This window comes from Tenrec ecaudatus, chromosome 1, assembly GCF_050624435.1.
Source record: "Tenrec ecaudatus isolate mTenEca1 chromosome 1, mTenEca1.hap1, whole genome shotgun sequence".
NCBI classification, from domain to species: Eukaryota; Metazoa; Chordata; class Mammalia; order Afrosoricida; family Tenrecidae; genus Tenrec; species Tenrec ecaudatus.
This window is the reverse complement of record NC_134530.1, coordinates 8,268,451-8,281,302: the sequence shown is the minus strand read 5'-3', so window position 1 is coordinate 8,281,302 and position 12,852 is coordinate 8,268,451. Positions and strand designations below refer to the sequence as shown.

The window sequence follows — 12,852 nt, the reverse complement described above, 5'->3', positions numbered from 1 at the left end:
CCTAATAAAATGATCTGAAAAATAAAATGTAGCACCCTTGGAAATTATTTTCCCCAAAGCTTAACTTAGAAAGAGGTACATAATGGCATTGTTCATGAGATTGGAGAAGATGTTTTCCATGTGACTCTGTGGAAAGATTTATTAACAATAGGGCCTCAGTTACCACTCAGTCCAGTACCAAGGGGTAAGTTTCATATTTCTGATTACTACATCTGGATATGAGAACTGTGGCAATGTGTCTGCAACGATGGAGAGAGAAATCCTAGAATAAAGACACTTTCTGGGAATATGAACGAAGTCCTATTGTCTTCTTCCTCGGAATTTTTTGTCTCTGGGTCTTTTTTTTAAAAAAAATCTTTTTATTGGGGCTCATAAGGCTCTTATCACAATCTGTAGATATATCAATTGAGCAAAGCACCCTTATACATTCGTTGCACTCCTCATTCTCACAATTCACCTTTCACTTGGGATCCTGGAATCAGCTCGGTTTCCCTTTTTTCCCCCCGTTCCCCTCCCTCCCAGATCCCACCCATGGTCCCTTGATCGTTTATAAATAAATATTATATCTTATCTTACACTCCCTGGCGTCTCCCCTCACCCGCCTCCCCATTGCCCATCTCCCAGAGAGGAGGTTACACATAGATCTCCAAGATGGGTTCTCCCTTTCTACACCCCCTTCCTTCCTGGTGTCGCGACTCCCACCACTGGTGTTGAGGGGTTCGTCTGTCCTAGATTCCCTCTGTTTCCAGATCCCTACTGCACTGCGGTACATCGTCTCTGGGTCCTTTTAATAAAAGAGTCATCCATTGTTGGGGCATTCAGAGTAAAGGTTTCTATTTTGTTCATCGAGCCAAAGCATACGTTGCCGATAAGGCTTCATTATCTTACAACCATATCAAATCACTACAATGATCTAATCAGTAAATGCATACAATAGGAAATTGAATATCATAAATGCTAATAATAGTAGACGCACCTGCAGCTTACCAATGATAGTCCTGATTCCCATTAAACTGGTACAAGGGAGAATTCTTGTTGTTCAGTAGCACTAAGTCTGGGGTACCATTCATATAAGTCTAAAAATATTGCCCGAGCATTACTCCAAAAATTTCTGCAGTAGGATCTGTCTCTGTGAAAGATGACTGGCAATGGTGAGCTTCAAAAGTAGAAATCATCTTGTGATGAAAACTCTGTCCATTTAAAAAAAATTAGAAATCTTTTGTCAAATAGCACAGAGCTACACAAAGAGAAAAGCCATATTTCCACAGCAAGTTGAGTTGCATTGGAGCGGAATGTAATCTCTCCATTGTAGAAGACAGTGATGTGAGGAAGAGTCAGGTGTCCTGTCTTGTGTACCGTTTCACTCTGATGCAATCTAGAAATAAAAATGTCAGAAGACAATGAAATCACTGAGAAGCAGGTATGCCCCTGATGATGTTTCTCAAAGCTCCTTTAATGTCCCTGTTCCTCAGGCTATAGATGAAGGGATTCATCATGGGAGTGACCATGGTGTACATGATGGAAGTAACTGCAGCCTCTCTAGCGGAGCGTGTGAATGTAGAGCTAAAATATGCACCCAAGGCAGTGCCATAGAATAAAGAAACGACAGAAAGGTGAGATCCACATGTAGAAAAAGCTTTATATTTCCCACCTGCTGATGGCATTCTCAAAACAGAGGAGACAATTTTTGTATAAGAGAAAAGTATTCCAGAGAAAGGAACAGCACCCTGTATACCAACTCCAAAATATAAGACGATGTTATTGATGAGTGTGTCAGAGCAGGCCACTTTGACGACTTGAACCACTTCACAGAAGAAGTAAGGGATTTCCAAATTTGTGCAGAAGGACAACCGAAGCAACATGAGAGTGTGGAGCAGTGCATTCACCAAGGTATTTAGCAAGGAAAATAGTATCAGTAAGTGACAAAAATGTGGGTTCATAATTGTTGTGTACCTCAGTGGGTGACAAATGGCCACATATCGGTCATAGGCCATTATTAAAAGGAGAACACTTTCCAAAGCACAAAAAAACAGGACAAAGCAGACCTGAGTGAGGCACCCAGCATAAGTGATGCTCTGGTTCTGTGCTTGGAGGCTCACCAGCATCTTTGGGATGGTGGTTGTGCTGATGCAGATGTCAGTAAAGGAGAGATTGGTAAGGAAGAAGTACATGGGGGTGTGGAGGTGGGAGTTAGTGGTGACAGCTAACATGATGAGCAGGTTTCCCAGGACAGTGACCAGGTATATGGACAGAAACAGACTAAAAAGGATGGGCTGCATTTCCGGATCTTCTGTCAGTGCCAGGAGAAGGAATTCTGGAACACTTGTTTGGTTTCCAGATTTCATGTTGTTGATTTATCTTATGGAAAAGACAGAGTCACAAAGTAGTTACATATGTTATGCCTACACCAATAGTAACAACAGCACAGCCAAACCACATCTGCAGTAAGGGAAAGATGGGAATTTCAGAGAAACACAGAGGAGAAATGCTCTGTAGGTATTTTTGGATGGTTTTAAAAAGGTCTGAAGCTGCTACAGCCGAGTGTAACCGCTTCTTTAAGCAGCGATGAGCAGGGGTTCGACTTTCCCCGTCTCCAATTACACTCTCTGTGCTCTTATGACCATGACACATTTGACTACTTTAAAGAGAATCATGCAGACCTGGTGAGTCTGTCTTAGGCTCCAGCTTTCTCCAGTGATGAATGCCAGACATCAAAGCAAATAAAAAGTTGGCCGTGAATCAGGGATATGAACATCCAGTGAAACTGATCATTTTGACCTTTCCCTGTTCCCTGAATGGAAGCAAATATCAGACCCTTTTACAGCAGTCTCACCAGGAGGAAGCAGTTCTCTGCCTCGGAGGCAATGGGCTTTACCTCTGTAAAGATCATGTGAAGATGGATCAATAATGTAGAGACGAGTTCCCTGGGTTTGTTCCAAAAATATAAGGAACTCTGTCAATAAGTTGGACGATAGGAACTTTTGGCAGACTTAATTCAAATCATTTCAAACGCATACTCTCTTCACAGTTTCTCAAAGACGAAATCGTGGTGAAATGTCGTCCTCATTCCCAATCAATTCTAGGATATTCGCGTACCTGGTTTGCCTCAGTGAGGAATAAGCCTTGACATCTTGGCTGACTGTAGAAGATTTACCCCCAGCAAATGTTGAGGAACTCAGTGAGAGACCAGGGTCATGGGTATAAGGACTAGCTTTTTCAGAATCTCAGGTGTACCGCTTCTCTATTGGGAGAGAACCGTTGATTGAGGGGGGTCACAGGCACACCAACTGAAGTGTCACATCTCTGGGGGATAAATATCCAAAGCTCCTCATTAATCCGACACTTTAATTCTGCTTCTATGACAGCGCAAATCCTTAAAGAATAGACTTCAAAACATGAAATTAGTCATCGTTGATTTCCTGACCCTGTGACGCCAGCTGCATGCCATTCACGTGTCTTTGCCTGTTTGTCATCACCTCCATGTCATATACCTTCTATATGTGAACACATTATGTCTAATTCCATTCCAGTCTTCCATTTTAAAAGTACACCTGAAGGCAACTGAATCTTCCCAAGAATGCTAGGAAGCCTGTTTCTTACTTTAGGTACAAAAATATCGTTTCTGTATAGGAATGTACATGGAGTCAAATGGAGATACAGTTATTCCTCTCTAAGATTTTAGAATATCCCTTGAATTTTAAATTTTGTTCTTCTACTTTGGACATATTCTAAAATATGATTTGCAATCAATTCTGAAGCTGATAACTGAATTTACAAGTGTTACTTCTTTCTATGAATCCTATAGTCAGACTACCTAATCTCTTCCTAACAGGTTTCATTGCATACATTTTCTATTTATGACTTTATTCACATTAGGGAGGGAGGATGATACTTGACCCTTCCTTTTCAGTGGAGTTGAGCGCATACAGGTTCATTGTTTGGTGTTACCATGCAGGTTTACGCATATTCTTACTAGATTTTGGTAGATATGAGCAGTTATTTAAGAAGCGAAGATGATTCTCCCATTTAGTTTTCACTTATATTCTTTTTACCTTTAACAGGTTCATTTCTTTCATGTGTTTCTCTATATTAGCTTCTCTATTTCTGTGTACCTGTTTTAAGCTACCCTTTTCTATGTATATATTAATTATAAACCACCGTGACACAAGATGGCATGATGATAACACTCTTTGCCTGCTTACCTGGATTCACTTCAAAAACTTGAAATAACAGATTAATTAGAATAAAATATTACTTGTCTAAAATATTAGAGAAACACCTGAAGCATAATAACACAAGCTATGCTTTGTAGGTACAATTTTAAAAAGAACAAACTAATAATAAAATAGTGCACATAAGAGCTGCAAGTTTTAGAAATGCCTCCACAGGAGAAATAATCCAAGTTTCTAGCAGCTTGGTGGCTTGATACATGGTTTCCCAAATAGTACTAATCAGGAGAATCTGGAAATGGAAATCAGGATCAGAAGAGTGGTGATTCGTGAAAGTAATGTGAACCTGTTGATAAAAAAGGGTGAAAATGAAATAACATCAACCACAACAAGGCGGAGGGTGAAATTATAACATTTAAATTAAATATATACATAATAATTAAAAAGTCATTATATTGGGGGATATACAACTCTTTTTAAAATCATTTTTGGGAACTTGTACAACTCTTACCACAGTCCATACATATATCTATTGTGTCAAACACCTATGTACATTTGTCAAACACATATGTACATTCTCAAAATATTTGCCTTCTACATGAGCCCTAATAATCGACTCCTCTTTTCCCCCCTCCCTCTCCACTCCCCTCTCCCTCATGAACCTTTCCTAATTCATACATTATTATTCTTATTTTGTCTTATGTTACACTGCCTGATGCCTCCCCATTCCCTTTTCACTGCTTTCCATCCCTAGGGAGGAGGCTATACATCGATTCTTTTAACTGGTTACCACCTTTGCACCCTACATTCCCTCCACGTTCCAGGCATTGCCATTGTCACCACAGGTAATGGAGGGGTCATCTTTCCTGGATTCCCTGTGTTTCTAGTTGCTATCTGTACCAATGAACATCCTCTGGTATACCCAAATTTGTAAGGTAGAATTGGGATCATGATTGTGGGGTGACGGAACATTTAAGAACTAGAGGAAAATTATGTATTTCATCGTTGCTGCCCTGCACCCTGACTGGCTCATCTCCTCCACACAAAGCTTCAGTAATGGGTGTCCAGTTAGCTACTGTTGGGTTTTGAGTCTCCACTCTACACTCACCCACATTTACAATGATATGTTTTTTTTTCTTTGATTCTTGATTCCTCATCCATTCAGCAGCTCATGGTCACACAGTCTGGTGTGCTTCTTTCATGAGGGCTTTGTTGCTTCTCAGCTAGATGACTGCTTGTTTATCTTCATGTCTTAAAGACCCCAGATGCTATATAGTTTGATAAATGGGCATCATCAGCTTTTTCACCACATTTGCTTAGAGAAACATTTGTCTGCAGTGATTGTACCAGGAAAGTGGGCACCTACTGATATGATTTTTTTGTCTTTGATGTTTGGTAATTGCTCCCTTGCACACCTTGTGGTCACACTGGTTGGTGTGTTTCTTCCATATGGGCTTTGATGCATCTCAGCTAGATGGCGCTTGTTTGTCTTCAAGCTGTTAAAACTCCAGATGCCATATATTTTGATAACCTGGCACCATCAGCTTTCTTCACCACATTTCCTATGCTCACATTTTTCTTCAGAAGTTGTGCTGCTTAGGTGTGCATCATGGAATGCCAAGTTAATAGAACAACATATTCTTGCATTGAGTAAGTACCTGAGTGGTGACCCAACGTCCATCTGCTGCCTCAATACTAAATTGATAAATATGATCACATAAATCTGTTTCGCCCCCTCCTATATAAATATATTGACATATGTGCATGCCAATATTTAGACCTCTATTAATACGCTTTGTCATCTGGTTCTTTCCCCTAATTCCCTTTACTTTCCTCTTGTCCCACTATCATAATCACCCTTCAATTGGGTTTCAATAATTTCTCACGGTTACATTGCCCTTGCTGAATCCCTACCAGGCCTCTCACACCCTCCTTGACACTGATTTTGGATCACTGGTTGCTCCCCTGTCTCTAGGTTGGTCAGCACCACCTCCTTACCCCAGCCTTCCCCTCTCCGGTGTCGCCCAGAACCATTGTTCCCTTTGTTTTCTCCTAGAGCCTATTCATCCAGACTATCTTATCTAGATAGATCTGTAGAGATAATAATATGAACCAAATATCCAACCATCGCAAAAAAGGCAACAATTGAGAACACAATGCTGACAACAAAAAAGAAAACCAATGACACATAAAAGAATACATTAATTAAAAGAAAAATATTTTTAAATGAAAGAAAAGCCTGTAATAAATCAAGGTCTGATTGTTATTTAAGCGTGTCCTTCAGTCAGTTCCAATGGGGTGCCATTCTGGCCCAGAGTCTGTTCTTTGTACTTCCTCGGGGGCTCCCTGCTCTTTCCCTTTTTTTGGTCTGCTGCACACCTTTAGTGGTTTGCCTCCTTGCCACGGGGTCAGTCAAGGCCAGTCCTGACACTGAGTCTCCTGTGTTGTCTCACTTAGTGCCCTGGGCCAGCAAGTGATAGTGTGTCTCATAGTGGGATCAGCCATATTGTTCACTCTGTGCATTGACTGTTCAGAGTGGGGATATCATCCTCTTGGCCTGGTGGGACAGGATGTGCTCCACTCACTCTTCCTCTCCGTTCATTTGCTCATGTGTGCTTTGTTCAGACATGCCTCTCTCACTTGGCTGGAGCTTCAGTGATGTCCCCTACAATAGGTTTTTCTGTGGAGATGAGCAGTTGTATGCTTCACTGGTATGGTGGCTGAGCTCTCATGCATCTCTTTGACTCCTCACTCTTTGTTGGCAGACTGCATTCATGTGGCACTGACTTTAAGTCTGGTCCCTCCTTCCCTGTGGAGACACAAACAATATACTTCCCTTGGGTGGGTCAGTGCCCTATTACACTGCCACATATAGTTTTTTCTCTCCCCATCTCTCCACCCCTCGCTTATTTGGTTAGATACCATATGTACCCATGGATTTGTTCTCCCCCCTGCCATATTACCTGTATCTCACCCATGGAGTATTTGTATATAGTAGCTATTTCTCTGTGCCCCTTTTGCCTTTACTTTTCTGTTCTTTCTTTTTTGTTACATGTGTGTAAGCTTACCTTATCCGACTCATGTTTTACTTGTCCCTTTGTATGTGTCTTCTTCACTTAGCATAATTTCCTCCAGTTCTTCCCATGTGGCAATATGCTTCATGTGTTCATCACAGCTTCTTAGCGATGCATAGTACTCCATTGTATGTATGCACCACAGTTTTTTAGTCCATTTGTCTGTGGTTTGAAAGTTGTTTTTTTTCCCAGCTCATTGAGTTTGTGAACTATGCCGCAATGAATATTGGAGCACAGGTGTCTGGTAATGGTTTGTTTCATGCCTCTTCTGGGTAAATGCCCAGTAGGGAGATTGCTGGGTCATATGGTAACTCAATTTCCATCAGTTTTAGAAATCGCCAAATCTATTTCATATATTGGTAAATTTCTTTGTTAGCATTTGCTGTTGGTGTATATATATGACTCATTTTTTATTGAATTGACTTCTTTGAAGGCAGATAGAAAAAGCTCCATCACAAATAGCATTATACACAAATTGACCTCGAAATATCCTTTGCGACAATGAATCCCAAACTATCCCTTGGATTACATTATTCCTGACATAGTAAATGATTTGATTTGGGTTCAAAATGGCCAATCCCAGCTCATTTCAACTCATTTATGCCTAGGATATATATATATATATATATGTATGTATGTATTTGCCTTTAATTTTAGATCACTTCATAAATTCCTGGATCTACATTTTGTGGCATCCAAGTTCTGATCATAGTTGATCTTTGGAGCTGTTTGTTCTAAACATGAGTTGAGCCAAAGCAGCATGGAGTTCTAAAAATTTCATTCCACAGACTTTACTCCATTCATTCCAACACTGTCACTCTTGTTTGAGAAAGCATCTCCACATCTATCACATTTCCAGTGCTTTCTGACCTAAGAGGCCCATCATTAGGCATTTTCTTAGTCATTGCTCTGTTTCTTTTCATTATGTCGTCAATATCAGACAGTGTTTCCTGCTGTTCATTACTTTTCAGCAGCTGCTTCCATGGAAGTGGTAAAACGAGTCCTTATTAGTTGACAATGCTTATACTGAAAGTTCGTCTGAAACCTGTTCCCTTCTGGTGAGTGACTGAGCTTAGAAATACCAGGGATACTGCCTCTAGCCTCACAGTAACACAGGAGCCAACACAGGCCTTAAAGTATTACAAGTCCAAAAGTAAAATGCTTAGAGATGAAAGGATTTTGAGACAATATGACTGGATTCTCCGTTCTGTGACCTAGAACAGTGTAATCAATTCTATGGTAGATTCTCTGCATAGTCAAGCAGATGTGGGATGGTTGTAGTGAAGTTGCTGTGAAACGCCATTGACTCAGTAATCCTATGCAAACTGAATGGAATGCTACCCTGTCCCCCACCTTCTTCAGAATTGTTCCTATGCCTGAGCTCATTGTTGCATCTGCTGTGTCTACCTATGTCACTTAGGGCCTTCCTGGTTTTCCCTCCCTTTCCACTATCATTGCCCATCATATGCAACACAAGCATGATGCTTGTCCCCAACAATTGTCCTCTCTTGGCACAAGTCCAAAGTATGTAAGCAGAAACCTTGAATTCTTTGCCTCTCAGGACCACTCTGGCCATCTTTCTTCCAAAAAAGATCAGCTAGTCCATTACACGATCCATGGTATTTTCAATATACTTCTCTAGCGCTACAATTCAAATGCATCAATTCTGCTTTGGTCTTCTTTATCCACCTTTCAAATGCGTATGAGGAAACGTACTCTACCATGACTTGTCTCAGGTGCACCTTAGTGCGTTTGTTATATATCCTTGCTCTTCAATACTCTAGAGTTCTTGTGCAGAAAATTTACCCAATCCAACATGTCTTTTGATCCCTGACTGTTGCATCCATGAGCATTGACAGTGTATCAAAGCAAGACCAAATATTTTTAATACTTTTATTGGCAGCTCTTACATCACTTATCACAATCCGTACATTCATGCGGAGTGTAAAGCACATTTACACATATGCGGCCATCATCATTTTCAAAGCATTGTCTTCCCAATTGAGTCTCTGATATCAGTTCCTCATTTCTTCTACCAAAGTCCCTCACCCACCCCTCACTAGCCCTTTATAAGTTATAGATTATTATTTCCATATCATACATTATCCTCTTTCTCCCCACACCCAGTTTGTGGCTATGCATGAACTAATTGTTATAAAATACTTGCTGTTGGGAAACATTATTTCTTGCTGGCTCTTGATTCTTCATTGACCTATGATGCTTTGGATTTCAGCCAATCGTACACTCTATAGGCCACAGATCCTGAGAGCAATCAGCAACCTACCATCTGAACTGCTGACCATTGATTCTACAGCCACCACTCAGACCTGCCAACCATGATGATTCACTTTTACACCCACTATGCTATGAGCCTCTTGCTTTATCTACCTGCTTCTTGGCTCATCAGTCTATGAAGCTGTGTGAGTCAGGAGAATCCTTGAGTTTATCATTTGACCCAGGGACTTGAATCAGACTGGGTTTCCCCATTTCTACAATAGTCTGCAGCATATTCTGTATATAAATTTTTCTTTTCATTAAAGTTGGTTCACTTAAGATTAGTAATTATATAAATATAAGCTATTCTATAGCAAACATACCCTACAATGCCAATTCAGTATACTTAGTTTATGATGAAGGAAAGGGAAAATACTGGAAGGAAGGCAAGAAAAAAAAGGAAACAGTGGCTAATAATGTTCTATGTACAATCTTGAAATAATGGTGATGTATGAATTGAAACATGGGTTGGCACAAAGGCTGAATAAGTGCACGTGGAAATGTGGGTGTATACTAGTGAAAATAAATAGTTTGACAAGGAATATTTGATTTGAGAATTTACCTTTTCTGTAAGTGCTGAATGTGGTGAAACACAAGAGGTGAAGTCATGAAGAATTTTAGACATAACCAAATACATTGGGGAAAAAGGGTCAATGGGCCTTGAAATTCATGAGCACATTCACAGAGTCACCTAAATTATTTGACATAATTTTTAAAGAAAATGTGCTACATTGTACTTCGGTAAAAGGGAACTTGGGTCTTAAAAGCTTCTTAGTATTCATCTAAGATGTAATTTTTGGTTCCTCCACTTTGTAGGAAAGATAAATGATGAGAATTCTTGAATTGTGGAAACCATTAGTCTAATGGATCATGTGAGCATCAGTCTCTACAAATCCGAGACCAGAAGACTTCAATGGTGCCCTCATGGCATAATGGTTAAGTGTTCATCTACTAACAGCAAAGCCAGTGATTTGAAACTACGAACCACTCTCCATGAGCAAGATAGAGCTTTCTACTTCAGAAAGGTTTACAGGTTGGAAAACTCATAAGGAAAAGTCTATCCCATCCTATAGGGTTGCTGTGAGTTAACATTGACTCAGTGGCAGAGAGAGAGAATATCTGTTGCTCTTAAAATAATTGATAATACGAGTAAGTGAATAAAGAGAAAGAGAATTCTGAACAAAAATCTGATTTATATAAAATTCAAGGCTTACTGGTGAGACAGAGACTGATGGGATCCTCAAGACTGATGGAAGCCTTAGCGACCTGTTGGGTCTGCAAATGAAGTCACCACCCTCCCTTGATTTTTCAGTCTAACAATAGGTCTATAAAGAGAAGATAACTTGAGAAAAGCCCACCTTAGAATAGTCAAGTAATTGAGACCAAAAGGATAACATTCTCTGAAGGTCAAATTTCAGGAGGGTTTGGAAGCAGAGAAACACAAACAGAAGCTCAAGATCGAAGCGTCATTAGTAATGCTATATTTTATAGACTGTAATCAATAGCCATAAACAAAATGTGTTTTTAATGGGAAACTGTAAATCTGCCCTGTTAACCTTCACTCAATTCATGGTAAAGCATGCATAAGGCTGATTCTATAGAGGGCTCATGAATGTTGATATATGTTTTTCCATTTTTATCTAGCGTTTCCTAAGATACTGTTTGTGGTCAAAATGAACTGAGTATGTAGCAGCCCTTTTTAGTTACAACCTTTCAAAATGTCAAGGTATCATCTACAAGTCTACATTATTTTTGAAATTACCTATCATAAGTTGAAATCAAGTCACTTTGCTATCAAGATCTTTTTTAGTAAATTGAATGTTAGCAGAAAAGCAGTTGGTAACTAAATTATGTTTGTAATGCCAAAGATATTTTACCTGATTTCTATGTTAAAATATTTAAGACGTGTGTTCTGAGTTCAAGGAAAAAACAAAAGTTCTACTGATAAGAAGAGAGGGCTTACATAAGGACCAAAACATACCTATACACTTTTTATTGCTGAAATGGAATTGATGTGAATAGATTTTTAATAGTTTAATCTGCAAAGCAAAAAAAATGAATTTGAATCTCTGTCTCACATGGAAGTTAAAATAAATTACCGTTAGAGATCAGGCTTTAAGTCTTCAAGACAACAGAAAAATATTTTAGATTGAGATAATTTCAAGAACAATATATTTTGGGCACAATGTCTTAGGGAATGTTAAGAAAAGTAAAACCATCTGAAAATTAAAAGCCAGTGTGTATGCAAAAACAATATAAAGGACTGGCAAAAACACTCCAAAAACCACAGGTCACATATATAACAAAATAGCAGGGCAGACAACTGACAAAAGTTACCATGTCGTTTCTATAAAGAACTGATTCAATTAATAAGAAATGGGTAAATCACTGAAAAGAAATACCGTAGAAGAACATTCCACAAAAGGAAACAAACAGTCTATAAATAGATGAGAAGAAACTTTGTCTTCATTACTAACAAAATATTTTGTCATGAAGTGATTTTACACCCACTAAGTAGAATAAATGAAAAAATTCCTGTGATGAGATACATCATTAGAAGTCTCTTGTGGGTGTTTAAACTAGTTCATCCACATAAAAAACCCTCAGGAATCTTTCAAAGGCTAGGAGGTTCTCACTGCTTCTCACAATTTTATCCCAGGTATAAAATTGATTCTACTTTCTACCAGCTGATGTATATTAGTATATTCAAAGAGATTTATTCATAATAAAGTATTAGCTATTAAAATTTCCAGTAATATCAAAAGGGATATGCACATATTTTTACCATACCTAAGGGGGAAAAGTACAGCATTGAAATAAATGAATTATGATTACACCCAGCAGAATGATATAATTGTGAAAGCACAATTAGGACAGACTTTATTCATTTATATTTAACCCTTAACTTTAAAAATGGACAAAATCATATATTGGATAGAGAGACACACCGGAGGGATCACACAACACCCTTTAATTTTAATTGCCAGATTTATAGAGGAGATATTATAAAGTAGCACTCTTACAAAATACTAGAAGAGGGCAACGGGAGACATCAGATAGTGTAATATTGACAGGATAATAATAATTTATGAACTATGAAGAGTTCATTAGGGAAGGCGCTGTGGGGAGTTTGGGGTAAAATGAAGAGCCAATATTAAGGGCTCAAGTAGAAGGCAAAGGTTTTGAGAATGATGATGACAGCAAGTGTTCATATATGCTTAACACAATGGATGGATGGATGGATTGTAATACGAATTATATGAACCCACAATAAAATTATTTTTTATTAAAATGCTAGCATTTTGGCAGGTGCGTCTAAGAAGCCCTGCAGGCAT

The 12,852-nt window shown here is 39.0% G+C and overlaps 1 protein-coding gene across 1 annotated transcript; it reads right to left on the bottom strand.

The window, feature by feature from the left end:
* Positions 1-1,406: 1,406 nt before the first annotated feature.
* Positions 1,407-2,366, bottom strand: LOC142430956 (olfactory receptor 7G2-like). The gene has a single exon (XM_075536032.1). It carries the CDS (start codon positions 2,343-2,345, stop codon positions 1,407-1,409), a length of 939 nt encoding a protein of 312 aa, XP_075392147.1. The 5' UTR covers positions 2,346-2,366.
* Between the last annotated feature and the right edge of the window lie 10,486 nt (positions 2,367-12,852).

Coding starts and splice junctions, on each gene's coding strand:
- LOC142430956 (XM_075536032.1), bottom strand. CDS start 2,345: ATGAAATCTGGAAACCAAACAAGTGTTCCAGAATTCCTTCTCCTGGCA.